The following is a 27,872-nucleotide window of genomic DNA, read 5'->3' as shown; positions in this document are numbered from 1 at the left end:
TTTTTTTTTTTTTTTTGTCTAAAAATCTCAAGATGGTTGTAGTCATTTTACCTTGGCTCTGCTCTAAGAGTTCGCTGTGTTTTTGATTCTGTGCTCAGTAGCTGCCCATTGAATGCAGGATGAAATCCAAACTCCCTAACGCGACATGGAGGTTCTTCACTCTCCTTCTCTGCCGTGCCACTCTCCGGTGCTGCCTACGCCTCGTAGCTATTTCACTTGGTTTTGCTGTATGTTAGTTAGTACATTCCGCAGAGGCGGCGTAGAGCGTGTGGACGATCTGAGATGTAACTTGGCAGTCATTGAGCTGTGTTACCGGTACCCACTGGGGAATTTTGTCTCAGAAGCTCTCCCACAAGCGTGTGGAGAGTGTGAGGTTGCAGTCGGTAAGGGTTCTCCTTAGGGAGATTCTCTTCATGAGAATCGAAGGAAGGAAGAAAGGGAGCAGAAATGGCAGTTGTAATGTTTAAGAACTTGCCTGCGGTTGTGAAAATTTTAGTAAGTGCTTCATTGCCGAATTATCTTCAGGGAAGTCCAGTGAAGGTTCTGAAAACTGGGAAAATCCCTGGAGCAGTGACACATTTTCTTGTGATGCGTGAGTGTAATTCTTGGGACTGTCTCTCCACGGCCGTAGGCCTCATTGTTTAGCGTGTCACCGGCAACCTGGAGACTCCCGTGACTCCCATGTGTTGCTGCTGGAGTAGCGGCCCAGCCCCAAGCATGAGGAGTGTGATACCTTATCACATAGAAGGATGGCCGCAGACAGAGCCGCACCTGATCGTCGGATCAGTATGGTTGTTTGTCTAGAGTTTACTTCATTTAGCGAAAGTTTGATGACTGGTTTTAAGTATTTCTCCTTAATCTCCCGTCATTGACATTTAAAATATCGACCTGGGCGTCGTGGAGTTTAAGATACTCTGTGTGGTACTAATGTATTGAACCTGTACTGGTGTAAGTATTTGCTGCCCTCTCTCTCCGCCTTTTTGCACGCTCCCAGTGCCCCAAATTTGCCTTCAGAAACGACATTCGGTTTCTAATTGTAATTGTCTTGGAAACATTGGCATGTTTTGCAGCACCATTTTACTTTTATTTACTGCAAATGATGATTTGTCAGTTGCCTGGTGCCAGAACATCTGAGTTCATTTGTTTAACTAAAACAGCCCCGTACATCGATGCCTATAACGCACAGCAACGGTTACCAGCCACCCCAGTCGCTTACCACCTCATTTTGGCTCTGAATCAAGCAAGTGAGAAAGAAGATCGTTCCTAAAATGTTCCAAGAAGTTTAGAAAATGGGGAGGGTGGAGGGATGAGAGGAAGGGGGATTCTAGTAGAACAGTCGGCGTGTTGCTTTTGGCAGGGGTGTGCCTGGCTGGTTTTCTTTGCGGAAGAAAGTAACGCTTCAGGGTGCGGAGACCACAGCGTGTGCACTACGACAGCAGAGCTCTGTGGATCTTTGATTTACAAGGTCATTACTCAAGTGTTCTGGCCGAACCACGGCACCAGGCGCGGCGGGTGAATGAGACACGTTCCCTCTTCTCTTGGTGCTCATACTCTGGGCGCTGGAGACGCTTCCGACCCGAGGTGGCGATTGTTGAGGTGGTGGCAGTGAAACGGGGACTCTTCTAGGTCGTTCCGTGTGTGGGGGGACCCAGGCCTGATGGGCCTGATCACAGGATGGCAGGTGCTGGCTGGCTTAACCACCAGAGGGGGCTTTCCAAGAGACGTGGGGGTGGGATAATTCCCAGCTTTTCTTATCTCTTCATCCACGAACTCAGACTGCTTCGAAAGGATACCTTTTTCCACACCTGGAATTAAATAAGTATTTAAAAATAGTTTAATAAAATTTAAACTTCGGGGCGGGCCTTGCCTTGAGGGCTGGAGAGTGTGAAGTGTTTCTTGAGGAACAAGGGGAAGTAATGAACTTTGTCCTCTGATGAAGTATCTGAGGATGGCATTCATTCACTCAGTACATTTTTATTATGTGCCTGCTTTGTACCAGGCTGGGAACGCCGTGATGAGCAAGGAGTCCACAGTCCTGGAGTGGAGCGGGGCACAGACCAAGAATTGGGCAATGTTGCTACCGAGTACTCGCTTTTATACGTGGGTGCTTTGGGGGCTGAAACCGGGCTTCTCACCTGGTCTTAGACGATCAAAGATTTCCCGGAGGAAGTGATGTCCAAACCAGCCTCGCTAACAGATGTTGAATTGATCCTTTTTTCAGGCTAATATTGTATTAAAAATAAAATCAGAACCCTGTTTTGGGAACATCCAATACCCTTCTGTTGAGAACAGGTTAAAGAACTGAACTCTATGCTCCAGCCATCTAGTATCTACTTTTCTAGTCTTGTAGTTTGCCATTCTCCAGTGTAGACGAACCTCTGCTTTCCAGAACGTGCCAGGCTCTCTGTGATGATTTGCATGCGCTGTCAGTCGTGTCTGGAAAGCCCTCTCCTGATGTCTGCCAGACTGAGTTCTCTTGTGGTTACTTCCTCCAGGATGCCTTCCTTGACCGCTCCTAGGGTAGGTTGCACCTACCCTAGGATGCACCGCTTAGGACCTTACATACAGGGCTGGGCTTGATCTTGGTGTTTCCCTCCCAACCCCCCACCCCACCAAATAGTCTAGCTGCTTCTTTATTCCTCCGTGTAACCTGGGGGCTGAGACAGCATCTTTCACGGAACCCAGCATATCCTGAGCGCCCAGGCAGTGTTTGCTGAATGAACAAGCTTAGAAGGTCTTGAAGGCTGTAGCCACATGTATATAATTGAAGTTCTTGGTTCCATCCAGTTTTAAGAGAGTGTTATTGACTGAGGAAAGTCGAAACACCACCGAAACAGATTTTATGCGTGTGGTCTAGTTATTAACCTCATAAAGCTATTTACAGTCTTTTGCATTTATACCTCTTTACTTTTATTTTTTTTGCCTGAGTAACCAATAAACTGAGTAATTCATAGTTTCTGCTTCTTGCCAACAAGTGTATATTATTAAATCTGACCACAGTGATTTATTAATAAGAACTCTTTTGGTTATTAACAAGAATCAATTTGATTTGACATATGGCAGAAAGAGGGGCATATGTGATGAAGAGACAGGGATGTCTCATTGAATCCAAGATCAAGAACACAGACAGGCTTTGGGAAGAGCTGGCCCCAAGAATTGGAAGGCCAGCAGGAATCCTTTAATTGCTCTGTTCATCTCTGCTTCTTTCCTCAAATCTCTTTTATTCATTTTCTCTGTTTTCTTACTAACTTGCTTTCTCTGCTTCTCAGTGGATAGAGGATGGTTTCCCATAACTCTCAGCTTTGCAGCCATATTTTAGTTGTATGGAAAACCTTTCTTTCCGTTCCAGTTCCAGATTCCCCAGACATTCCAAATGTCTGTCTCTGATTGAGTCAGCAGTGGCCAGGGAGTGGGGTCTTGCTGAACAAGCCTGTCTGGCTCTCCTCACCCCTGGGGGGTAGGGGGGAAGATGGAAGAAAGGGATGGGGACATCAGGTTGACAGACACTGTGAGGTGGGCAGACCCTAAAACTATTTTTGTAAATAAAAATACAGTGATAAAGCCCAGAGACCCACAAATGCTTTATTATAGCATTATTTCTAGGTTATTTTGGCTAAAAAAAACTTCAATGAGAAACTTAGAGATTTAACTTTGACAAGATATTTATCTTTTTGAATGTGAGTATAATTTGAGATTCTTTAAAAAAATAAATTTTTTAATGTTTATTTATTTTTCGGAGAAAGAGAGCATGAGTGGAGGTTGGGAGGTCGTGAGTGAAGGCGGCGGGGGCGGGGGGGAGTGGCACAGAGAGAGAGGGAGGCACAGAATCCGAAGCAGGCTCCAGGCTCCGAGCTGTCAGCACAGAGCCTAACATGGGGCTCAAACCCACGAGCCGTGAGATCATGACCTGAGCCAAAGTCGGACGCCCAACCGACCGAGCCACCCAGGTGCCCCTATAACTTGAGACTCTGAAGGTAATGGCATGTTTGCTGAAGTAGCGAGTGGGTTCCAGCTTTGTGCGTGTGTATAATACTTATAATTCTTAGACGTGGCACTGCCTTCCGTTGTCAGGAGACAGGTTCCGGAGCAGCTCTCCTGCAAATACAGGGTGAGACACAGGTCATTTAAAGTTTTCCAACAGCCACATTAGAGAAGTGAAGCAGGCGAAATCAGTCTTAATAATACATTTCGTATGTATCTATGTGTACATAAAAAGAGGGTTTATAGCTTCTGCTTATCAGAAGAGGTTGTCATGGGCGCCTGGGTGGCTCAGCTGGTTAAACGACCAACTCTGGATTTCGGCTCAGGTCAGGATCTCACGGTCCCTGAGATTGAGCCCTGTGTCGGGCTCTGTGCTGACAGCGTGGAGCCTGCTTGGGATTCTTTCTCTCCCTCTCTCTCTCCGCCCCTTCCCCACTCACTCCCTCTCATGCTCTCGAAATAAATATTTAAAAAAAAAAAGAAGAGGTTGTCATGGGATTTAAATGTACTAATAAATTTTAAAGTGCTTTGAAAAATATAACATAAAGCATTATTTTAATTAACCGGGGGAGGGGGAACCCACTACATTTTGGAATCAGTAATAGTGATCATTTATGAGGTTTTACTCTGTGCCAGATACTGTTCCAAGCACTTCATAACATATTATGTAATTTAATGATAACGCTGTCTTTTGGAGCAGGTACAATCATTTATCATCTCTGTTTTATATAGAAGGAAACTAAGACATAAAGGGTTAAGAAATTAGTCCAAAGTCACGTAGCTGGTAAGTAGTTGAGCTGGAATTGGAATGCACTTTTTTTTTTTTTTAATTGTGGCAAAACACAACATAACATTGATCACCTTAACCATTTTTTTATAAATATTCTTTTTTTCTCAACGTTTTTATTTATTTTTGAGACAGAGAGAGACAGAGCATGAACGGGGGAGGGGCAGAGAGAGAGGGAGACACAGAATCGGAAACAGGCTCCAGGCTCTGAGCCATCAGCCCAGAGCCCGACGCGGGGCTCGAACTCACGGACCGCGAGATCGTGACCTGGCTGAAGTCGGACGCTTAACCGACTGCGCCACCCAGGCGCCCCACCTTAACCATTTTTAAGTGTGTGCTTCTATGACATTAAATACACTCGCATTGTTGTTTGACCCACCGTCTGTCTCCAGAACTTTTCATCTTCCCAGACTGAAACCCGACTCATTAAACACTAACTCCCCATTCCCCCCGCCTTCAACGCCACTAACTGCCGTTCTTTCTGTCTCTATGAATCTGACTACTCCAGGGGCCTTCTATAAGTGGAATCATACAGTATTTCTTTTTTTGTGGCTGGTTTGTGTCACTCAGCATAATGTCTTCAAGGTTCATCTGTGTTGTAGCACGTGTTAGAATTTCTTTCCTTTTTAAGGCTGAATGGTGTTACACTGTGTGAATGTACCACATTTTGTACCGTGATTCACCCATTGATGGACATTTTGATTGTTTCTACTTTTGGCTGTTATGAGTGATGGTGAGTGTGATGTGCAGATATCAGGTTGAGTCCCTGCTTTCGGTCCTTTTTGGGTATCTGTATACCCAGAAATGGAATTGCTGGATCACACAGTAATTTTATATTTAACGTTTTGCTGAATTGCCATACTCTGTTTCAAAGCACCAGCACCATTTTACATAATGCACGAAGGTCCCCATTTCTCTATATCTCCTCCAACACTTACCTTCTCTCTCTCCTTTTTTTTTTTTTTAAATAGCCATTTTAATAGGTGTGAAAGCAGTATCTCATTGTGGTTTTGCTTTGCATCTCCCTGATGAATCGTGTTGTTGCATATCTTTTTATATACCTATTGCCTTTTGTATGTCTTCTTTGGAGAAATGTCTCTTTAAAGTTTTGCCCATTTTTAAATTGAGTTGTTTGGTTTTTTGTTGAGTCAGAGGTTTTTGTTTTTGTTTTGGTATATTCTGGATATCAGTCTCTTATCAGATAGATGATTTGCAAACATTTTCTCCCATTCTGCTGTGTTGGCTTTTCACCCTGAGATAGTATCCTTTGATACGCAAAAGCTTTTCATTTTGATAAAGTCAAACTTACATATTTTTTTTCTTTTAATGTCTGTGTTTTTGGTATCATATCCAAGAAATCATTGCCTAATCCAGTGTCATAAAACTTTCCCCTGTGTTTTTTTCCGAGTTTTATGTCTGTTTCTGTCTGTGCCTCCTGTCTCTGTGTCACTCATCTCTATCTCTGTGTGTTTCTGTTTTTCTTTGTTTATAAATTATTGAAGCTTATGTATGTGTTCTCGTGCTTTTCTTGCCTTGTTTCTTCCTTTATTTGTTGATCTATTTAAAGGTATTGCAGGTATCATGAGACTTCATGTTTCTCCTAAAAATAATGGCATTTTTTTCAAATAACTCTAACCCCATGATTGGTACTGAGTACATTTTCTAATTATGTCGAAAACAGAAGCTTAACTTCATTTTGTCTTTTTATTTTTTTTTTAATGTTTTTATTTATTTTGAGAGACCAAGTGCAAGCGGGGGAGGGGCAGAGAGAGAGAGGGAGACACAGAATCTGAAGCAGGCTCCAGGCTCTGAGCTGTCAGCACAGAGCCCGACTTGGGGCTTGAACCCACAAAATGAGATCATGACCTGAGCTGGAGTCAGATATTTAACCAACTGAGCCACCCAATAAAATTTGTGATTTTATTGTTTATCATGGTACATCCTATTTTCCTTCTAAATTGTTTTTCTCCTCTTTATTTTATTTATTCCTTTAACTGGTCAGTGTGTACCTATTTAGCACTGTAGTTATTAATTACCTTTTCTTCTCTCCCTCCAGCACCGAGCTGAAGCTCTTGGAGGAAGCAACTGTTTCAGTCTGCAGGTCTTTAGGTAAGGGGCAAAATGAGTGAGTGAGTGTGTGGTGTGTGTGTGTGTGTGTGTGTGTGTGTGTGTGTGTGTATGGGTGGCATTTATTTAAAAATTTCTGTTACAAGTTTTGGTAGTGTAATATGAATTAAATTAATGAAGTGATATATTCTGGATGATTATATTTAGTAATATTTACTCCTGTTCATGGTGCTCATTGGGGCCGCTAGAAGGTACCATTTGGTCAAGAGCAGAAAGACACATGCTTGCTCACTTGCAGTGGTGGTAATAGACTCTCCTAAACCACAGACTGTTTTAGCTTGTTTTGTTTGGTGTTTAACTGAGGAATAGTTGGACAGTGTTAACATTAGCTTCAGGTGTATAACATAGTGATTTGATCTTGATTTGACATTTGTATATGTTACAAAATGCTCATCGTAATAAGTCTAGTTACCATCTGTCATCATACACAGTTATAATAGTATTACTGACTGTATTTCTTATGCTGGACTTGATCATCTCTGTGACTTACTTCTTTAATAATTGGAAGTTTGTACCTCTTAATCCCCTTTACCTGTTTCACCCATTCCACCCCCTGCCCCACCTGTCAGCCACCACTTTGTTCTCTATATTTATGAGTCTGTTTTGTTTGTTTTTTCTTTTTCTTTTTCTTTTTTTTTTTTGATTCCACATATAAGTGAAATAACACAGTATTGGTGTTTCTCAGACTTTTCACTTAGCACAGTACCCTCTGGGTCTATCCATGTTGCCACCAATGGCAAGACTTCATTCTTACTTATGGTGGAGTAATATTCCCTTGTATGTATATATCACCTCTGCTTTATCCATTGATCTATCGACGGACACCTGGGTTGTTTCCATGCCTTCACTATTGTAGATGATGCTGCCGTGAACCTGGGGCCACGTAGGTCTTTTGAAGTTCGTGTTTTCATTTTCTTCAGATAAAGGCTAGAAAGAGTTGCGTCATAGGGTAGTTTTATTTTTCATCTGTTGAGGAACCTCCATACTGTTTTCCACAGTGCCTGCCCCAGTTTGCATTCCCACCAACAGTGCAAGAGGGTTCCCGTTTCTCCCCATCTTCACCCACACTCGTTATTTCTTGTTTTTTTGATTTTAGTCACTCTGAAAGGTGTGAGGTGATACCTAATTGTCGTTTGGATTTGCATTTCCCTGATGATGAGTGATACTGAGCATCCTTTCATGTGTCTGTTGGCCATCTGTATGTCTTCTTTGGGAAAATGTCTGTTCAAGTCCTCAGCCTATTTTTATTTAAATTTTTTTTTAATGTTTATTTTTGAGAGGGAGAGAGACAGTGTGAGCAGGGGAGGGGCAGAGAGAGAGGGAGACACAGAATCTGAAGCAGGCTCCAGGCTCCAGGCTGTCAGCACAGAGCCCGATGTGGGCCTCGAACTCATGGATCGTGAGGTCATGGCCCGAGCCGAAGTCAAACACTTAAGCGACTGAGCCACCCAGGTGCCCCCCTCGGCCTATTTTTTAATCAGATGTGGGATTTTTTTGGTGTTGAGTTGTATGAATTCTTTACATATTTTGAATGTGAACTTTTTTTAAAAAAAGATTTTATTTTCAAGTAATCTCTACACCCAACATGGGGCTCGAACTTACAACCTTGAGGTCAAGAGTCACGTGGTACACCAGCTGAGCCAGCCAGACACCCCTTGAATATTAACTTCTTATTGAATATGTCATTTGCAGATCTCTTCCGCCATTCATTAGGTTGCCTTCTCATTTTGTTCATGGTTTCCTTTGCTGTGCAGAAGCTTTTTAGTTTGATGTAGTCCCACTTGTTTATTTTTGCCTTTGTTGCCCTTGCCTGAGGAGACAGATCCAAAAAATATTGCTAAGACTGAACTCCAAATTTACTGCCTATGTATTTTTTAAGAGTTTTATGGTTTCAGGTCTTACATGTAGGTCTTTAATCCATTGCAAATTTATTTTTGTATATGGTTTAAGAAAGTGGTTACTGGAGAGGAAGTCTGAAGATCGTAATTGTTTTTTTTTTTGCTTCTTTGTTTATTACACTTTTTTCATTAACCATTATGATTAAGTGTTTCTCATTATACTTTTTTCTTTTTGATTTTGCCTGAAATTTGATGAGGTTTTTTTTATTGGCTTATTAAAGTCTTTTCGGTTCCAAAGTTTTCTTTAGTTATGGTTTTGATTTTCCTTGTCTTTGGGTTTCTTCTCCCCCAGCTTAGGATCACCTGTTAACAGTCAGCTTGGACTGTTTTTGCTTTTGGTATCTTTCTTTCTCCTTTTTTTAAATGTAATTTTATCATAATTAATATAATTTTATTAATATAATTTTAATGTAATTTCTTTAAAAATTTTTTTTAATGTTTATTTATTTTTGAGACAGAGAGAGACAGAGCATGAATGGGGGGAGGGTCAGAGGGAGAGGGAGACACAGAATCTGAAGCAGGCTCCAGGCTCTGAGCTGTCAGCACAGAGCCCGAGGCGGGGCTCGAACCCACAGACCGTGAGATCATGACCTGAGCCGAAGTCAGACACTTAACCGACTGAGCCACCCAGGCGCCCCTATAATTTCTTTTTTAAATGAAATTTCTTTTTCAAATTAATTTATTTTTCAGAGAGAGAGGGGGCACAAGCGAGTGAGGGGCAGAGAGAGAGGGTGAGAGAGAATCCTACACATGCTCTGCACTGTCAGTGTGGAGCTTGAAGTGGGGCTCGAGTTCAACCAATGTGGGGCTCAAACTCAAAAACTGTGAGATCATGACCTGACTTGAAGTCAGAAGTTTAACTGACTGAGCCACCCAGGTGTCCCTGTATCTTCTTTTTCTTCATCATCTTTCTTTTCTTGAGTTTCCTCCTTTATGTCTTTGATTCAGTGTTTCTATACATTACGGTTTTGTAAAGATTCTAGTGCATCTTTTATTTCATTTTTAGTTTGTTTTTAATCATTCTTTGTTTTTTTCTGGATGTCAGACTACTCTCTTTTCATTATACTCATTTTTCCCAGGGGCTTTCTGGGTTTTTTTTTTCTTCTTTCTTTCTTTCTTTTTAATTTTTTTATAAAATTTTTTAACACTTATTTATTTTTGAGAGACAGAGAGGGAGCAGAAGCAGGGGAAGGGCAGAGAGAGAGGGAGACACAGAATCTGAAGCAGGCTTCAGTCTCTGAACTGTCAGCACAGAGCCTGACATGGGGCTCGAACCCACGCACCGCGAGATCATGACCTGAACTGAAGTCAGATACCTAACCAACTGAGCCACCCAGGGGTCCCTCTTTCTTTCTTTCTTTTTTTTTTTTTTTTTGGATAGACGTTTGAGGGGCACCTGGGTGGCTCAGTTGGTTAAGTGTCTGACTTTTGATTTCAGCTCAGGTCATGATCTCAGGGTCATGAGATTGAGTCCCATGTTGGACTCTGTGCTGAGTGTGGAGCCTGCTTGGGATTCTCTCTGCCCTTCCCTCCCTCTCCCTGCCCCTACCATTCCCCTGCCCACTCTGTCTCTCTCTCAAAATAAATAAACATAAAAAAAAAAATAGTCTATTTTCTCTTCTTCCACTGATGATACTTGTTACTCAAATTTGTTTGATGGTTTATTTATTTATTTATTTATTTATTTATTTATTTAAGGTTTATTTATTTTTAAGAGAGACTGAGCACAAGTGGGGGAGGAGCAGAGAGAGAGAACGAGACACAGAATCCGAAGCAGGCTCCAGGCTCTGAGCTTCAGCCCAGAGCCTGAAGTGGGACTCGAACTCGTGAACCATGAGATGATGACCTGAGCCTAATGCGAACACTCAGCCGACTGAGTCACCCAGGCGCCCCCTTGTTTGATAGTTTTGATTCAGTTCTTCCTCTGAAGGTTTACCATAGCCTGTTCCTTACTCTGTTGTTACTGTTTTGTTTTTCCTTATTCATGAAACTAGCAAATATTTATTGAGCACCTACTATATTATAGGCTCTATTCTATATACTGTGCTATATATTGCATAATATATTCCATATTCTGGCGCAAAAGACTGACCTAGATTCCTGACCTCATGGCACTGTCTCATTAGGGGAATCAGACCAGAAATAAACAGACCTACTTTCATATGCTGTGTCTCTTCAGAAAACTAAAGCAGGGTAGACACACGGAGAGTACCCATGTAGGTATGTTGTTTGCTGTCAGAGAGGGTATAAATTCACCTTGTTAGTAACTTTGTTCCTTGTGTGGATCCTGTAGGTGCTTGTTGAATCTGCTCTTATTTAAGCTTGAAGGCAGGCTGCTGCTGTTTCCTAACTTAATTTTAGAACCCAGGAAGGTTTTATTTTGTGTAGGTTTTGCTTGGTTTAAATGGGACCTTCTCTTACCCTTACTCCTTGGCTTTGGAGAGAATTATAAAATTCCCTGAAGGAACATCTGGGTCAACATTTTTTGTACATGAACCCTCTAGTGCATGTTGCTCTGTGTCTGGCATGTTTATTTCTCCCCAGTTGTTTTCAGCGGGGTTCGGGGGGGTAGCCTCAGAGTTGGTGTAGGAAGTAGGAGCGAAGTGTAGGAAGTGGGATGAGTGACGTAAGTTTTCTTGTTGGAGTAGACAGAGAGGGGGAGATTTTGTCCTTAAAGTTACTTTCAAGTGGTTAGCCTTGCTAACCGTCCATTGATTACCAAGTAAATACTCATCGGTTCTATAAACTCTGTAGTTCAAGTGTTCTCTGTTTTGGTGGGGAGAAGGACTGTCTGCCTGGAATTAGCATTTGTGTGAACTTGTGTCTTGCTGTATATTTTCAAGGGTGTTTGATATTTAGGTTTCGCGCTTCTAGAAATGCGGGCCAAATAATGTAATAACTCCCGTAAGTTCCTCTTCTGACTTCACTCATTTTCAGCTAATGGGCAGGCTTCATCTATATCTCTCAACCATTCACGGAAGTATGAAACATGTACAGAAAAGCCGACAAACAGAGAGCACGTCCTCGCATATTAGACACCAACCTCAGGCATGTCATTTCATCCATAAATATTTTGGCATAGATCCCCTAAGAGGAGTTTTTTGTTTTGTTTTTTAAGGAAAACAATACCACTATCTTACTAGAAAGCAATTAAAAACATTTTTTTTAATGTTTATTTATTTTTGAGAGAGAGGGAGAGACAGAGTGTGAGCAGTGGAGGGGCAGAGAGAGAGGGAGACACAGAATCTGAAACAGGCTCCAGGCTCTGAACTGTCAGCACAGAGCCCGATGCAGGGCTCAGACTCACAAACTGTGAGATCATGACTGAGCTGAAGTCAGATGTTCAGCTGAATGAGCCACCCAGGCACCCCTAGAAAATCATTTTTAACATTATAAAATAACCACTGAGTGTTCACATTTCTGATTGTCTTAGTTTATGTGACTCGGGAACCAAAATAAAGCCTATATGTTGTTATTGGTTGATACGTTTTTATGATTCTTTTCATAGCTAGGTTCCTTCTGCTATTGTCTATCTCTTTTTTTCCCCTAGTTATTGATTGATTGATTGATTGATTGACTGAAGAAAGTGGGCAGTAGAGTTTCCCACAATATAAATTTTGTTGAGTGCATCCCCATGGATTGCTAACCTGTCTCTGTCCTAGCTTCTGTGTATTTATTGGATTGGGGACTTGGGTATTTTAGTGAAATATTGCGAAAGGTTGTTTCAGGGTCTGGAAGCAAGTCCAACTTTCTTACCCCAGATGGAAATTTTCTTTATAATACCTTTACCTGAATGTTACTCAGACTTTGCTTGAACTCCTGTAGAGATAGGGAAGTCTCTTCTTTACACAAAAGCTATGAACGGATTGCTACAAGTTCAAACTCTAGAGTGAAATGAGCTAGTTTTTAAGTGCCATTGTTATTTAATTTTACAGTTGAGGAAACTGAGGCATGGGGTGGGGGGCTGAAAGTAAGTTGCCAGGTGTCACAGCTAGTCAGTGGTGCAGCTGGGATTTGAACCTAGGCAGACTCTGTGGTCTGATTCTGTTATGCTTTTCTGCCTTCCTGTCAGTTATCCCCTGTTCCTGCTCTAGCTTATTCAGCTTGAATTTGATTTTTACCAATTAACTTTGATTCCATTAAATTCCATCCAGGTGTTTTGGAATATTGAGTCTACCATTGGGTATTGTTGTTGAAACAGCAGGGAGTGTACTTTGTTTTATTAGTCTATTTCCCTGTCTGCATCTTGTCTAAGAGTAGTGTGAAAAATGAAATGTTTTAGAATGTCAGCTGCATTAAGACTGTGCGTCCTGAGTATCTCCTTAGTATCTAAAAGAGTACTGGGTCCATACGTAGAATTAGCTCAATAAATACATGCTGAATGAATGAATGAAAAGAAAAGGTATCCACAGTAGTGGTAGTAGCTGGTTGCTGTTCCCAACAACACAGTGTTGTTTTTTTGTTGTTGTTTGTTTTTAAATAGCTAACCGTTTATAAATTCAAACAATTACTTATGAAGTCATTCAGTAATAAAGGACCTGTTGAATGAACACAAGATTGTGAAGCTGGGGTTCTGAATAATGCTTGTAGTCATATCCTCTTTGTTTTGGTATTTTTTTTAATTTTAAATTTATTTTTAACGTTTATTCATTTTTGAGAGAGCGCGAGCGGGGGAGGGGCACAGAGACAGGGAGACACGGAATCCGAAGCAGGGTCCGGGCTCTGAGCTGTCAGCACAGAGCCCGACGCGGAGCTTGAACCCCACGAACCGTGAGATCCTGACCTGAGCCGAAGTCAGACACTTAACCTACTGAACAACCCAGGTGCCCCTGTTTCGGTATTTTGTTTTGGTTTACAGTAGGTAGGTAACAATAATTCACACAGAGATGCACTTGCAAACATTAACTTTTTGTTTTTGTGGGTTTGTTTTTTTTTTGCTTTTACACAGTGTATCCGGAAATCTCAGGATATTCTTTCATTAAGCCCCAAAGCTTGAAAGAGAAGCAGGAAATTTTTTATTTCAAAGTGTAACTGACAAGATTTAACATCTAATCACATATCTATTCTTGATTATAACAGCCGGACAAAACCCGCCCTGACTTACCGTACGTGTCGCACCTTGCTGCCCACAGTGGGGTTCTCCGTTCAGGGGCAAGGAGCACCACCTGGGAGGCAGTGTTGTAGACTCTCAGGTCACCCTCGACACCTGCGAGATCAGAATTGGAACTTTAAGAGTGCCTTGTGATTTAAAGGCACGTTAAGCCTTGAGAAGCGCTGTTAACTTCAGCAGGTGCAGGGGGTGGCCCTGGGGTTCTGTGTGTCCGGCAGGCTCCCACATAATGCTGTTGCCACCAGTCCCTGAACCACGCTTGGAATAGCAAGGTGCTGCAACGCTTTATCGCAGAGAGAAAGTTACACTGTAACTTGCATTGACTCAAGCTGTGACAGGAACAGCTATCCAGCAGGTTGACCTGAATTAACTTGACAGTTATTGAGCACCGAGCAGGTATGCTGTAATGGTGTACTTATTCCCATGTGTGATTTTTTTTTTTTATGCATGTATGTGCATACCTGGATTTTTAACAGTTCTGGAGAACTTTGTTCTTTCAAATCTTTGACACATTTTCAACAAGTTCAAATGTATGCATAGACATGGCAGCAAATGATAAGTGTCAGGTCTGAATTTTTCTGGGGTGTCTGCGTGGCTCAGTTAAGCACTGACTTCGGCTCAGGTCCTGATCTCGTGGTTAGTGAGTTTGAGCCCCGCATCAGGCTCTGTGCTGACAGCTCAGAGCCTGGAGCCTGCTTCGGATTCTGTGTCTCCCTCTCTCTGTGCCCCTCCCCTGCTCGTGCTCTGTCTCTCTCTCTCTCTCTAAAAATAAAATAAACATTAAAAAAAAATTTTTTTAATGAATTTTTCAGGCAGCAGAGGCCAGTGTGCATTTCTGTTTTTCAAAATAGTTAAAAATACATTTTGAAAGAGAAACAAATATTCAGAACTCTGGAATCTCTCAGTTTGAAAACCGTTCGTAAAGCAAAAAGACTGGACATTTGTCACTAACATTGTTGACTTTGGGCCCAACACTTAACCTTTCTGGGTCTCTTTTCCTTCATCAATAAAATTAAAGTTTTTGGCTAAATGGTTTCTTCCTTCTGATGAGTTTTTTTTTTTAAGTTTGTATTTAAATTCATACAGTGTATTTAAATAACGTACAGTGTAGTATTAGTTTCAGGCGTACAATACAGTGATTCAGCATGTCTGTATCACAAGTGCCCTCCTTAATCCCCATCACTTATTTCCCCCCTCCCACCACCAGTAACCATCAGTTTGTTCTCTGTAGTTAAGAGCCGGTTTCTTGGTTTGCCTCTGTCTCTCTCTTTTCCCCCCCTTTGCTCATTTGTTTCTTAAATTCCACATAGGAAGTGTGAAATCGGATGGTAATTGTCTTTCTCTGACTTACTTCACTTAGCATAGTACTCTTTAGCTCTGACGGGTTCTTAACTTCTGTGCTTCTGTGATGTATTAAGGTTGTCCAGAGACCCAGTGAAACCAATGGTGTGAATTCCCATTCAAGTCCAAAGGCCTGAAAACCATAAGAGCCAGTGTTGTAAGTCCCTGTCCAAGGGCAGAAGGCTAACGTTTTAGTTCAACAGTCAGCCAGAGGAGGATTCAGTCTTCTCTGACCTCGGTCCCGTTCATGCCCTTAATGTGTTGGATGATGTGCGCCCACTTTGGAGAGGCCCGTCTGTTTTACTCAGCTGAAAATTAAAATGCAGAAACATCCTCACAGATACACCCAGAAATAAGTTTAACCGGATATCTGGGCGTCCTGTGGCTCAGTTAAGTTGACTCGTAAAATTAATCATCACGTGTGTCTTACTGGGCAGCCTGATAGAGCTTTATATCTTCATTAAGTCTGATTCCTTGATTAGAGGGGTTGGTGTAGCACAGCATTTTAGAGCCAGGGATTGTAACCAGCAGACAAGGATGTGTCCTTGAGCAGTAACAACAGAGACGTGAGGATCTGTGAAATGGAGGTGACATTGGTGCTTATCCCATAGTTGGTTTTGAGGATTTGGTGAGGTGATATGTGTAGAGCACTTACTGTATATTGGTCAGTGTGTGTTACCTGTTGCTCGATGAGAAAACAGGTTGGAGAAGAAAAGTAATTTGTCTGAGGTTTAATATTCTGTTAATTATAGCCTTGGATCTAGAAACCAGACCTTCTGATTCTCATTACTGTATCCGCTCAATTCTTTGGGCTATACTTGTTGAAATGCCCCCCTTTGAACTTAAGCAACTTCTTGAGCAAATTCTTTAAAATTGTATTTGATCCAAATAGCTCCCCCCGGCCATAGTGCTTTATGTGCCTGTTTTTCGTTAGAATGATTTATGATGATCCGAACAGAGTTTTTGCCTTTACAGTTGATTGTATTCTGTATACTGGGAATCATTTTTTGAGTTTTTTTTTAACATTTGCTTTTCTAAAGAGAAATAATGTGTGTGTGTGTGTGTGTGTGTGTGTGTGTGTGTAAATTGAGTATGTATCAACTATTCTCTCTTTACAGTTTTGAATTCTGATATGAATTGGCTACTTTGTCCTATTGTTTCCATCATTTTCAGTTTGCAAATCATTTTTTTTTTAATTTTCTAAAATGTTTTTTATCTGTGTTTGAGACAGAGAGAGCACGCAAGCACGTGGGGGAGAAGGGGGAGGGACAGAGGATCCAAAGCAGGCTCTGTGCCGACAGCAGAGAGCCCAATGCAGGGCTCGAACTCACAGACCGAGAATTCATGACCTGAGCCTAAGTCAGACGCTTAACTGACTGAGCCACCCAGACGCCCCTTGCAGATCACTTTTTGTTCAAAATTAAGACCAGCAATTTCTCTCATTGTTTATTTTCCTAATTAGATGTGAAGTTGGTCATAAGGTTTGTCTGTGAGCAACTTCAGCTTGACAGCTTGGTTTTATAAGTGTTTTAATATGTTCACTTTGATTTCAGTTTTTAACTTTTTAAAACCTTATCTTCTCTTGCAGTTGTAAACAATCCTCGAACAGGAAACCTTGGTGCGCTAATTAAGGTCTTCCTTTCTAGAACCAAAGAACTAAAACTTTCGGCAGAATGTCAGAAGTAAGCTGGCTGATTAAATCATGTTCTCTTTATATTTAGCAATATGAGTATTTTTCATTTTTTGGTGGAAATGGATTATGGTCTTTTTGAAAGCTATAAAGGAATTCTCATTATTAAAAAGTAAAAGAGAGGTTATAATTTACTGTCCAAGTCATTGTGGTGAGGTTATGAATTCTGGAATCTGTTTGATTTCAGCATTTCAGACAATCTTCACAAATATATTCCTTAAGAAGGTTAATAGCAATGTAATTATTATTAAAAAAGATAGTTTCCCCGCCCCCATTATTATTGCTGTTCATACCTAGTTTAAATTATGACTAAGTTTGAGTATTTCATTCCACATCTGTTTCCTTTCTTCCTTTCCTAGTAGATGAAAGAAAGTTCTGATTAGATATTATAATTTTATTTTTATTTGAATTCCAGTATAGCTAATGTAGATATTAAAATTTTATATTTGATGCCTTGGAAGGTTAATCTTTGATGCCCTCAAGCATTTTTTAAAACCAGTTTTGCTTCCAAACAAATTATATTGAATCTAATTTAAATTTTTCTTGTTGAGTTCCTGCTTACTAATACAAATAGCGACTATTGTCCTGGGCTGCTGGCAGTGCCCCATTTAAAATTTTGGTCGTGTGTTTGCATATAATCTCTTTATGTTACTATGTTTTTTTTTCGCTTTTCTTTGCCCTGCCCACGTGTGGGACAAGTACGAAGTTAAGAACAAAGAGCGGCCATACCTAACGAAAATATTTTTGTTAGGTTGACTCACTAAGTAAAATGTACAGCATGAAACATGAAGTGGATTGGCATAGCGTAATATATCACTAGCCATGAAAAGATAGGGACGCTGTGTTTATATTACAAACGGAATGGGCAAAACGACCGAGAAATCGTGAACTGCATGGTGCCCGTGCTCCTGATGAGGTGCTGATTCCCGTGTGGTTTGGTCTTTCCTTTCTAGCCACATCTTCATTTGGCAGACACACAACGCTTTGTTTATTATTTGCTGTCTGCTGAAGGTGTTCATCTGTGAGATGTCAGAGGAGGAATTGCAACTTCATTTCACGTACGAAGAAAAATCTCCCGGCAGTTACAGTAAGTATGGCCTTTGAAGATGTTCCAGGGAGAGCACGTGTAACACGGAAGGATGAAACCTGAGGAATCAAAGCATAGTGTTGAAAATTCTCTCTGTCTTCCCTTTTCATTTTTAAACGACCTGGCAAGCTGTCACTCCCTTTTCTCCTATATTTAAATGAGCCAGAGCTCTCAAAGTCCTTTTTTTCCCCTTTTTCTTTTGAAATAAGGAAGCTGGTAGCAGCGAAGCTTTTACTTACTTTGACTCTGACGCCTATGGAAAATAAAATTAAAAACCACAAATACACCTTTCAGAAAACAGGGTTGTCAGCTTAAGTATCATTACTAGGGGAATACATTATTAAAGGAGACAACCAATCAGAAGTACGGATTTTAGACATATTGAAGGTTACTTTCATAGGACGCAGCAGTCTCTGGCTCTTTGGGTCTTACTTGATCAGAAATAACATTTAAGGGCAGTTTTACGATGCCGAAATGTGTGGTCTTTTTCCGAAGACACAGGGAAATGTTGCTGTTTTCTCCTGATATTGCTGGTTTTTTTGTGTTACTTTTTTTTTTTTTTTTTTTTTTTTTTGGCAGTAGTTAGGAGGGCCTGTAGTTTTCAAGATGGTGTTTTATGTCTTAGCATGAAAACTTACAGCCTGGAAAGTAGAAGGGCGGAAAGGGATTGTTATGTGAAATACAGGGAGTATAGGATTTTGTATCTACCCTTCCCGCTGACTTCTCTCTGAGGTTTGCAAAGGCAGTGTTGCTCCTGGTTCTGGGTTCATTTTTCTTTCTCTAAGAGAGAGAGAGAGGTGCAAGTGAGTGAGGGGCAGAGAGAGAGAGAGAGAAGTGGGGCTCACCCAAAGTGGGGCTTATGTTTACCTGAAGCGCGGCTCGAGCTCACCTGATATGGGACTCGAACTCATGAACTGTGAGATCATGACCTGAGCCAAAGTCAGATGCTTATCCTGGACTCATTTTTCAAAATATGTCTCTAGGGGTGCCTGGGTGGCTTATTTGGTTAAGCGTCCAACTCTTGATTTCAGCTCAGGTCATGAGCTCACGGGTTTGTGCATTTGAGCCCTGCATGCAGCTCTGCGCTGACAGCCCAGAGGGAGCCGGCTTGGGATTCTCTCTCCCTCTCTCTCTCTGGACTGCCTCTCTCCCCTACCCCTGTGTGTGTGTGTGTGTGCGTGCGTGTGTGTGTGCACGTGTGCGCGCTCTCTCTCTCAAAATAATTAAACAAACTTAAAAAAACATGTCTCTGTTCTCATTAGACTTATTGTCTACCTAGGGTTTTTTTTGTTTTTTTAAAATGTTTATTTATTTATTTATTTTGAGAGAGACAAAGACAGCACAAGTTGGGGAGGGGCAGAAATGGAGAGAGAGAATCCCAGGCGGGCTCTCTGCTGAGAGCGTGGGGCTCGAACTCATCAACTAGGAGATCATGACCTGAGTTGAAATCAGGAGTCAGACACTCAACTGACTGAACCACCCAGGCGCCCCCTACCTAGAGCTTTATATGTTGATTCTGAGTTTTAAGAGAGAAATATGTTCAGTTTACTACTGTGATAATCTGTATTTGTTAAACATACATGGATGTTTAAACAGAGCTTTTAATCAGAATTCTGCCTGGCGTGTGTTAATTTTGTTAATGCTAGGCTTCGTTTTTGTGGTACCGAAAGTGCCAAAGCAGCCCTAGTCGGGGAGGTGCAAACCTTTCCACCAAAGGGGTAGCAGCAGGAATGGAGGGCATGTTTGCTTCATGGGGCCTGAGAGCTAAGCCAGCCAAGAACCTACAAACCCAACACTTTGTTTTGCTTTATGTCAAAACAATTATGCATATATTGTACTTTATTTACTTAAAAAATTAAAAAAAATTTTTAATGTTTTATTTATTTTTGAGAGCGAGAGAGAGCGAGAGAGAGATAGAGTGCAAGCAGGGAAAGGGCAGAGAGAGAGGGAGACCCAGAATCCGAAGCAGGCTCCAGACTCTGAGCTGTCATTACAAAGCCCGATGCGGGGCTCAAACTCATGAACCACAAGATCATAACCTGAGCCGAAGTCAGACACTTAACCAACTGAGCCACTCAGGCACCCCTTGACATTTCTACTTATCAGTGGTCTAAGTCCTTTTTACATTTTCTATCAATGTCTTTTTACAGTTTATAAAAGTAATAAAATTAAATGATTGCATACATACTGTTAAATGGTAAAAAAAAAAAAAAAAAGACATCATTATGCAGTACCTAAAAACATCCATTTATCAGCTTGTATGTGCATATCCGCATTAGGTATGCCGAAGGCTGCAGGTGTAGATAGTATGCAGTTTGGTTGTTTGAAGGTTGAATTGACGGAAGTACAGGACCATCTACAAACAATTGAGCACAGTCAGCTGTGGGATTTTAGGATGGTCGGGTTACCACACCCTACAGGATTTTTGTTCCAATTCCTTGTCAAACTGCTGCGGCGAGATGGATGTTGCTGGCATGTTCAGGGAAGCCTTCTTTCTGAGGCTAATGTGACTGTCAGTAAGCTCCCAGTTTGTAACAGAAATTTGTGAGGATGTCCTCGGTGAACATTTCCCCACGGGCTGTGGATGATGTGGTAATAGATTGTTTGCTGGGGAGAATTTGTATCCTCTTGTACCTATAATTCTTGGTGCTCTTCCCAGCCTTTGAGAATAGTCAGAGGGGACAAAGCTAGCCCTAGGGGAAACCAGGAAGCCCGACAAAACGGTTTCTGTTTCCCCTTTGCCTTCTGTGTGAGTTCTGTTCCTCCTAGTGTCCTGTGGTTCTCGGTATCATCTTCCATTACCTCCGATACTTAATTTACATTTTGCATCTCCTAAATCCGATATTTGAAGTCCTGAGGGGTTTGCATGTATAGTTTGTTTTTGCAAACACTTTGTTTCCTTATGTATTTGAGGATGTTGGTTGTGAGCTTTTGCTGGTTGGATCTTAATCTGAGGCCCAAATCAGGGAGGGATTTGCATTTGCTGCTGGAGGGATCTAGGGCTGCATCACCCGAGGCCATTAAGCCTCCTCCAGAGGTTCTGGGCCTAATGTGACATCTCAGGTTCAGCTTCCCAGTGGCAACCCGGTGTCGCGCCTTGTATCATCGTTCATCATCAGGGTCACCCTACCCTTAGAGTTTGTTTACTGCCCAGTGTTTTACTCTGGATGCAAGCCAGTTTGTTCGCCTGTGGTTGTGCTTTTTGGTTATGGTGCAAGGGTCCTTAGAGAGTTCCTTTACTTTCTAGAAGCCCATCAATGCACTAAAAAGAGTTATTTTAGCCAAGAACTACTTGTTTTGTATAGGAGGCCTCTTTGGAGTAACTACTCCACTAATATTGCCCCCAGTGGAAGGCAATTATAGTTTATTTACAAACATTTTTACATTTTTTTTTAAATGGGGGACGAAGTGGGGTGCCTGGGTGGCTCAGTCAGTTAAATGTCCGACTTTGGCTCAAGTCATGATCTCACAGTCCATGAGTTCGAGTCCCGCGTCAGACTCTGCACTGACAGCTTAGAGCCTGGAACCTGTTTCGAATTCTATGTCGTCCTCTCTCTCTGCCCCTCTCCCACTCATGCTCTGTCTCTTTCTCTCTCTCTGTCTCTCTCTCAAAAATAAATAAACATTAAAAAAAAAAAAAATAAATGAGGGAAGAAGCTTTGAAGATTGAGAGACTGAAGAGAGAAGAAAAAAAAAGAGGGGAACGAGCTGAAACGAAAGCCCAGGGAAGTGGGGGACACTAGGATCGAGAGCACAGAGCGGGGTGCTTTGAAGGAGCATACCATGTGTGCCTGTGAGCAGGTGGTGGTGTGGGTGGGCGGTGAGGGGATGAAGGACATGGGTCATGTGCCAAGAGCTGGGGACAGCAGAATGTGGAGCGTGGTGGTCGGTTATGGCTGTGCAGAGAGTAGGTAGAAGAGACGCTGGAGCTTGTCGGGTCCATGCAAAGGCTCACTTAGCCACGTTTCCTTGGCATAAACTAGTTCAATATAAATTTATTCTAAAAAATCATACTGCCCTCAAGCATAGTGGATTGAAACTACATGTTTATCTTTGCGTTCTTCTGAAGCCCCAATAAAACATCAGTAAAAGCACTGTTAGAAAGTCATGATTTTCTTATTAAAGAGGAGGCAGGGGGAACACAGTGTTAACGGTTCGCAAGTTGGAAAGTGGAGTAATGGTGAACTCAACTGATCGGTGAAAGCCGAAGAAGGCTACATGCCTTCAGGGTCGGAGAACTCCAGGAAACAGCCAGTTCTTGCCATAGAACCCTGGAAAGGCTGAGGAATTGGAACTGTCTCCGAAGGCAGACACCCAGGAGGAGTGATGGAAAGAAACAGTGGGTCGCCCAGCTCCTCTCCCCAGCTCTGCGCAGTCAGGAGACCACCCAAGACCACCCCCCTCCTTTGGGCCACCTGGGGAGCTCAGTCGGTTAAGTGTCCAACTCTTAGTTCAGGTCTTGATCTCAGGGTCATAATAAGTTCAAGCCTCGCATTGGCCTCTGTGCTGGGCAGGAAGCCTATTTAAAAAGAAAAAAAAAACCACTAGAATCTCTTCTCCAAGAGGCTGAACCAAGATATGGGGGCTCCCTGGCCCAGTGGAGGGGTGGTCTACTGAGAACAGGGCTAAGAGCAAACGCTACAAATGGAGAAGTGAGGCATCTTGACTTGGCTTCCAGGAATGTGGGCACTGTGGTTGTACCCATTATCTCGAAGGTTGATGCATACTCTTCTGGAGAAAATGAACCCAAAACAGGGAAAAGACGTGGAGATGCTGTTGTTTGGGTGTCCCTCAATGGAACAGCTCTGGAAGCTCCCCCTGGAGGCAGGCTGTGCCTGTGCATGCAGAAGTTCCATGAACATTGGCTTCCTTCTGGCAAGCAAATGGGGATCCAAGGGTCCTGAGCAGTTGAAAAAAACTTCCAGCTTGTGAGAGACCAAAGCAAGGAAAAGACGATCAAGGATAGAATATTTGTGGAAATTAAAAACATAATCCATAATCATACCTCTCTAACGTAACTACTCTCCTTTTCATTCTCCTCTGGCTGAAAACCTTTTTGAGACTCTTTGGAAGTACCTTCAGAATCCATGATGAATTCATTTGACTAAATGCAGTAAAGGTAAATCTCCCTCCTTTGAAACTAGTTTTGAATTTTTTCAGATGGCTGAGGTGCTTTGGCTCCCATGGCAGCAGGATTTCACTGTTCTCTTCTCTTTGCTTGAGCTACCCTCTAGGGCCTGGAGCAGGCTGTACCTCAAGAGGTAAACCTGAAATTGTGTAGTGGGTAGGGGACTTGTTTCTGTCTGGTTTATTTTTGTCTTAGTATAAAACTTAACAGTTTAATTTCATTAGTTGAGTAATGTAAAAAGCAAGTAAAACAGTTGCTAGAAAAAGAACTCAAGAAAGCATGGATTTATTATTTTGAAATATTTAGCATATAAGATTTGTAATCTGTCCTTGCAGAAAAATAAAAGTGCTTCTAGGACCTCCTGAATTGTTCTTGGCCTTACATTAGGTAATACTGTTTTGTGATATTTCTTTTTTCTCTCTTTCTTTTCTGTTATCAGTGGAATAGAATCATTAAACTTTACTAATATAATAGGTTGCTTTCTGATTTCAAACTATATCACAAAGCTGTAGTGATCGAAACAGTGTGGTATTGGCATTAAAGCAGATACAGATCAATGGAACAGAATAGAGAGCCCAAAAATAAACCCACGCATATGTGGTCGCTTAATTCGTGACAAAGGTGCCAGAAATATACAATAGAGAAAGGACAGTCTCTTCAGTAAATAGTGATGGGAAAGTTGGACAGACACGTGCAAAAGAATGAAACTGGCAATCCCTATAAAAACACCACCAGCATTCTTCACAGAGCTAGAACAAACAATCCTAAAATTTGTATGGAGCCAGAAAAGAATAGCCAAGGTAATCTTGAAAAAGAAAACTGATGCTGGAGGCATCACAATCCCGGACTTCAAGCTGTATGACAAAGCTGTAATCAAGACAGTATGGAAATGGCACAAAAGCAGACACTCAGATCAATAGAACAGAATAGAGAATCCAGAAATGGACCCACAAACGTATGGCCAACTAATACTTGACAAAGCAAGACAGAGTATCCAGTGGAATAAATAAAGACAGTCTCTTCAGCAAGTGGTGCTGGGAAAACTGGACAGTGACATGCAGAAAAATGAACCTGGACCACTTTCTTACACCATACACAAAAGCAAACTCAAAATGGATGAAAGACCTAAGACAGGAAGCCATCAAAATCCTCGAGGAGAATGCAGGCAGAAACCTCTTTGACCTCAGCTGCAACAACTTCTTATTCAACACGTCTCTGGAAGAAAGGGAAACAAAAGCAAAAATGAATCATTGGGACCTCATCAAAATGAAAAGCTTCTGCACGCAAAGGAAATAATCAGCAAAACTAAGAGGCAGCCAAAGGAATGGGAAAAGATATTTGCAAACGACATATCAGATAAAGGGTTAGTAGCCAAAATCTATAAAGAACTTATCAAACTCAACACCCAAAAACCAAATAATCCGGTGAAGAAATGGGCAAAAGACATGAATAGACACTTCTCCAAAGAAAATATCCAGATGGCCAAACAACACATGAAAAAATGCTCCACATCACTCATCATCCGGGTAATACAAATTAAAACCACCATGAGATACCACCTCACACCTACCAGAATGGCTAACATGAACAACTCAGGCAACAACAGATGTTGGCCAGGATGTGGAAAAGGGGGATCTCTTTTGCACTGCTGGTGGGGATGCAAACTGGTGCAGCTACTCTGGAAAACAGTCTGGAGGTTCCTCAAAAAATTAAAAATAGAACTACCCTACGACCCAGCAGTTGCACTACTAGGTGTTTATCCAAAGGATACAGATGTGCTGTTTCGAAGGGGCACATGCACCCCAATGTTTATAGCAGCGCTATTGACAATAGCCAAAGTATGGAAAGAGCCCATATGTCCATCGATGGATGAATGGATAAAGATGTGGTATGTGTATACACACACACACACACACACACACACACACACACACACACACTGGAGTATTACTCAGCCATCAAAAAGAATGAAATCTTGCCATTTGCAACTATGTGGATGGAACTAGAGGGTATTATTAGGCTAAGTGAAACTAGAGAAAGACAAATATCATATGACTTCACTCATATGAGGACTTTAGGATACAAAACAGATGAACATAAGGCAAGTGAAGCAAAAATAATATAAAAACAGGGAGGGGGACAAAACATAAGAGATTCTTAAATATAGAGAACAAACGAGGTTTGCTGGAGGGGTTGTAGGAGGGGGGATAGGCTAAAGGTAAGGGTCATTAATCTATTCCTGAAAAAAATATTGTTGCACTCTATGCTAACTAACTTTGATGTAAACTTACATAAATAAAATAAATAAATAGAATGAAACTGGACCCCTATCTCATACTAAACACAAAAATTAATTCAAAGTGGATTAAAGGCTTGAATGTAGGACCTGAAACCATAGAACTCCTAGAAGAAAATATAGGTGGTAAGCCCCTTGATGTAGGTCTTAGAGATGACTTTTTTGAATCTGACCCCAAAAGTGAAAATAAACAGGTGGGACCACATCAAACTAACCAGTTTCTACCCAGCAAAGGAAACCATCAAGAAAATGAAAAAGCAACTTACTGAATGGGAGAAGTTACTTGCAAGTCATACATCTGATAAGGGGCTAATATCCAAAATATAAAAGGACTCAGCGCCTGGCTGGCTCAGTTGGTGGAACATGGACTCTTGATCTCAGAGTCATGAGTTCAAGCCCAAGTTGGGCATAAAGCTTACTTAACAACAACAACAACCAAAAAGCCTAAGGATTCAACAGTTTTTGACCTCTTTTCGGGTTATTGCAGTGCATGGCACCACAAGCTGCAAAGCCTCCCATAACACCCTGTACGAGGTGGTGCAGGAAGTCCTGCACAGGAACCAGCGTGGGTGCCGGAAGTTTTGGGAGATGGTGGAGCTGCATATCACCTTGAATATCTGTGGCTCTCAGAAGGACAAATCCTTCTTGGGCACCATTGGGCTTAAGTCCACTCCCTGCCTGAAGTTCTCTGTATGTGTTTTGGGGGACCAGCAACGCTTGATGAGGCCAAGGCTGTGGATATTCCCCACATGGACATTGATGTGCTGAAGAACTCAACAGGAATAAAAAACTAGGCAAGAAGCTGGCCAAGAAGTGTGATGCCTTTTTGGCTTCATAATCTTTGATCGAGTAGATCCTGTGAATCCTGGGCCCGGGACTTAATAAGGCTGGCAAGTTCCCTTCCTTGTTGACCCGCAGTGAGAACATGGTGGCCAGAATGGATGAAGTGAAGTCCACGATCAAATTCCAGATGAAGAAGGTGCTGTGTCTGGCATGAACGTTACAGATGATAAGCTTGCATACAACAGCTGTCAGTTTCCTGGTGTCATTGCTCAAGAACAATTGGCAGAAATTCTGGGCTTTCTACTTCAGGAGCACCATGGGGCCCCAACATCTGTACTAAGGCACAGCTTAATAAACCATAGTGCTATCATAAATATATAATATATATATATATATATATATATATATATATATATACATATATGTACATATATACACACTATATATAATATATATATACACATATGTATTATGTATTATATAGTACAACTCAATAGGGAAAAATAATCTGATTACAAATGGGCAGAAGATCTGAATAGACATTTTACCAAAGAAGACAGATGGCAAAGAGGTACATGAAAAGATGCTCAACATCACTAATTATCTGGGAGATGCAAATCAAAACCTCAAGATATCACCTCACACCTGTTGGAATGCCTCTGGTCAAAAATGGCTAGAAATAGCAAGTGTTGGCAAGAATGTGGAGAAAAGGTGAGCCCTTGTGTACTGTTGGTGGGAATGCAGCACACTGTTGGTGTAACCACTATGGAAAACAGTATGGAGATTACTCAAAAAGATTAAAAACAGAACTACCCTATGACCCAGCAGTTCCATTTCTGGGTATTTGAAAAAAAGGAAAACACTAATTAAAAAAAAATGTATGTACCTGCATGTTCATTTCAGCATTATTTGCATTACCCAAGATATGGAAATAACCTACGTGTCCATTGATGGATGAGTGGACAAAGATGATGTAGTATATATACACAATGGGATATTATTCAGCTATAAAAAACAAAATCCTGTCATTTACCGACAATGTGGATGAGCCTTGAGGGCATTAGGCTATGTGAAATAAGTCAGAGACAAATACCATATGATCTCTCATATGTGGAAGCTAAAAAATATTATACATATATCAGGCTCATAGATGAAAAGAACAGATTGGGGGATCGGGGGTGGTAGAAGTAGGTACATTTTTTTATTTTTTTAGTATAAATTGAATGCAAAAAAATAACAAAAGTAGAATTTAAGAGGATAGAACTTTCAATTGGCCTAGAATCTAAGTACGTATTATGCAGTACAATACCTTGTCGCATATATATTCTATTTAGTTAGTGGTTACTCACTAAAATCTGTTTCTAAACTTTTTACAATGTACCACGAAACTGTTTTCTACTCTTTTCTGTTATCAACAGTGTTTATACTATACTCAACTGAGAAATAAAAAAGGCATATTTTTATTAAACCTGGAAGACTATATTATCCTTGAGTATAATTAGAAACATTTCCATTTGATTGTAGTAATAGCAGGCAGCCGGAATGATTGCAGATTTTATTGGAATGTGTGGGGCACAGGCTTACAAATAGTGTAATACATTAAAATGTAGATCAGTTTTCATTTTAGAAAAGAGTGAGTCCATC

At 41.4% G+C, this 27,872-nt stretch overlaps 1 protein-coding gene and 1 pseudogene across 10 annotated transcripts in view; both read left to right on the top strand.

Annotated features, from left to right (window-relative positions):
• The window catches only part of DYM (dymeclin), a 352,035-nt gene that overhangs the window by 49,870 nt on the left and 274,293 nt on the right, over positions 1-27,872 (top strand). For all 10 annotated transcript variants that reach the window (XM_045042248.1, XM_045042249.1, XM_045042250.1 and 7 more), the window contains 3 exons: positions 6,825-6,877; positions 16,833-16,926; positions 17,888-18,021. In XM_045042248.1, coding sequence (XP_044898183.1) covers positions 6,825-6,877; positions 16,833-16,926; positions 17,888-18,021 — 281 coding nt within the window. The remainder of the gene's footprint in view (positions 1-6,824; positions 6,878-16,832; positions 16,927-17,887; positions 18,022-27,872) is intronic.
• Positions 25,875-26,632, top strand: LOC111557361 (annotated as a pseudogene).

The sequence above is a fragment of the Felis catus genome, chromosome D3, assembly GCF_018350175.1.
Source record: "Felis catus isolate Fca126 chromosome D3, F.catus_Fca126_mat1.0, whole genome shotgun sequence".
Taxonomy (NCBI): domain Eukaryota; kingdom Metazoa; phylum Chordata; class Mammalia; order Carnivora; family Felidae; genus Felis; species Felis catus.
The sequence above is the reverse complement of the archived record's forward strand: the minus strand, read 5'-3'. Positions and strand labels throughout refer to the sequence as shown.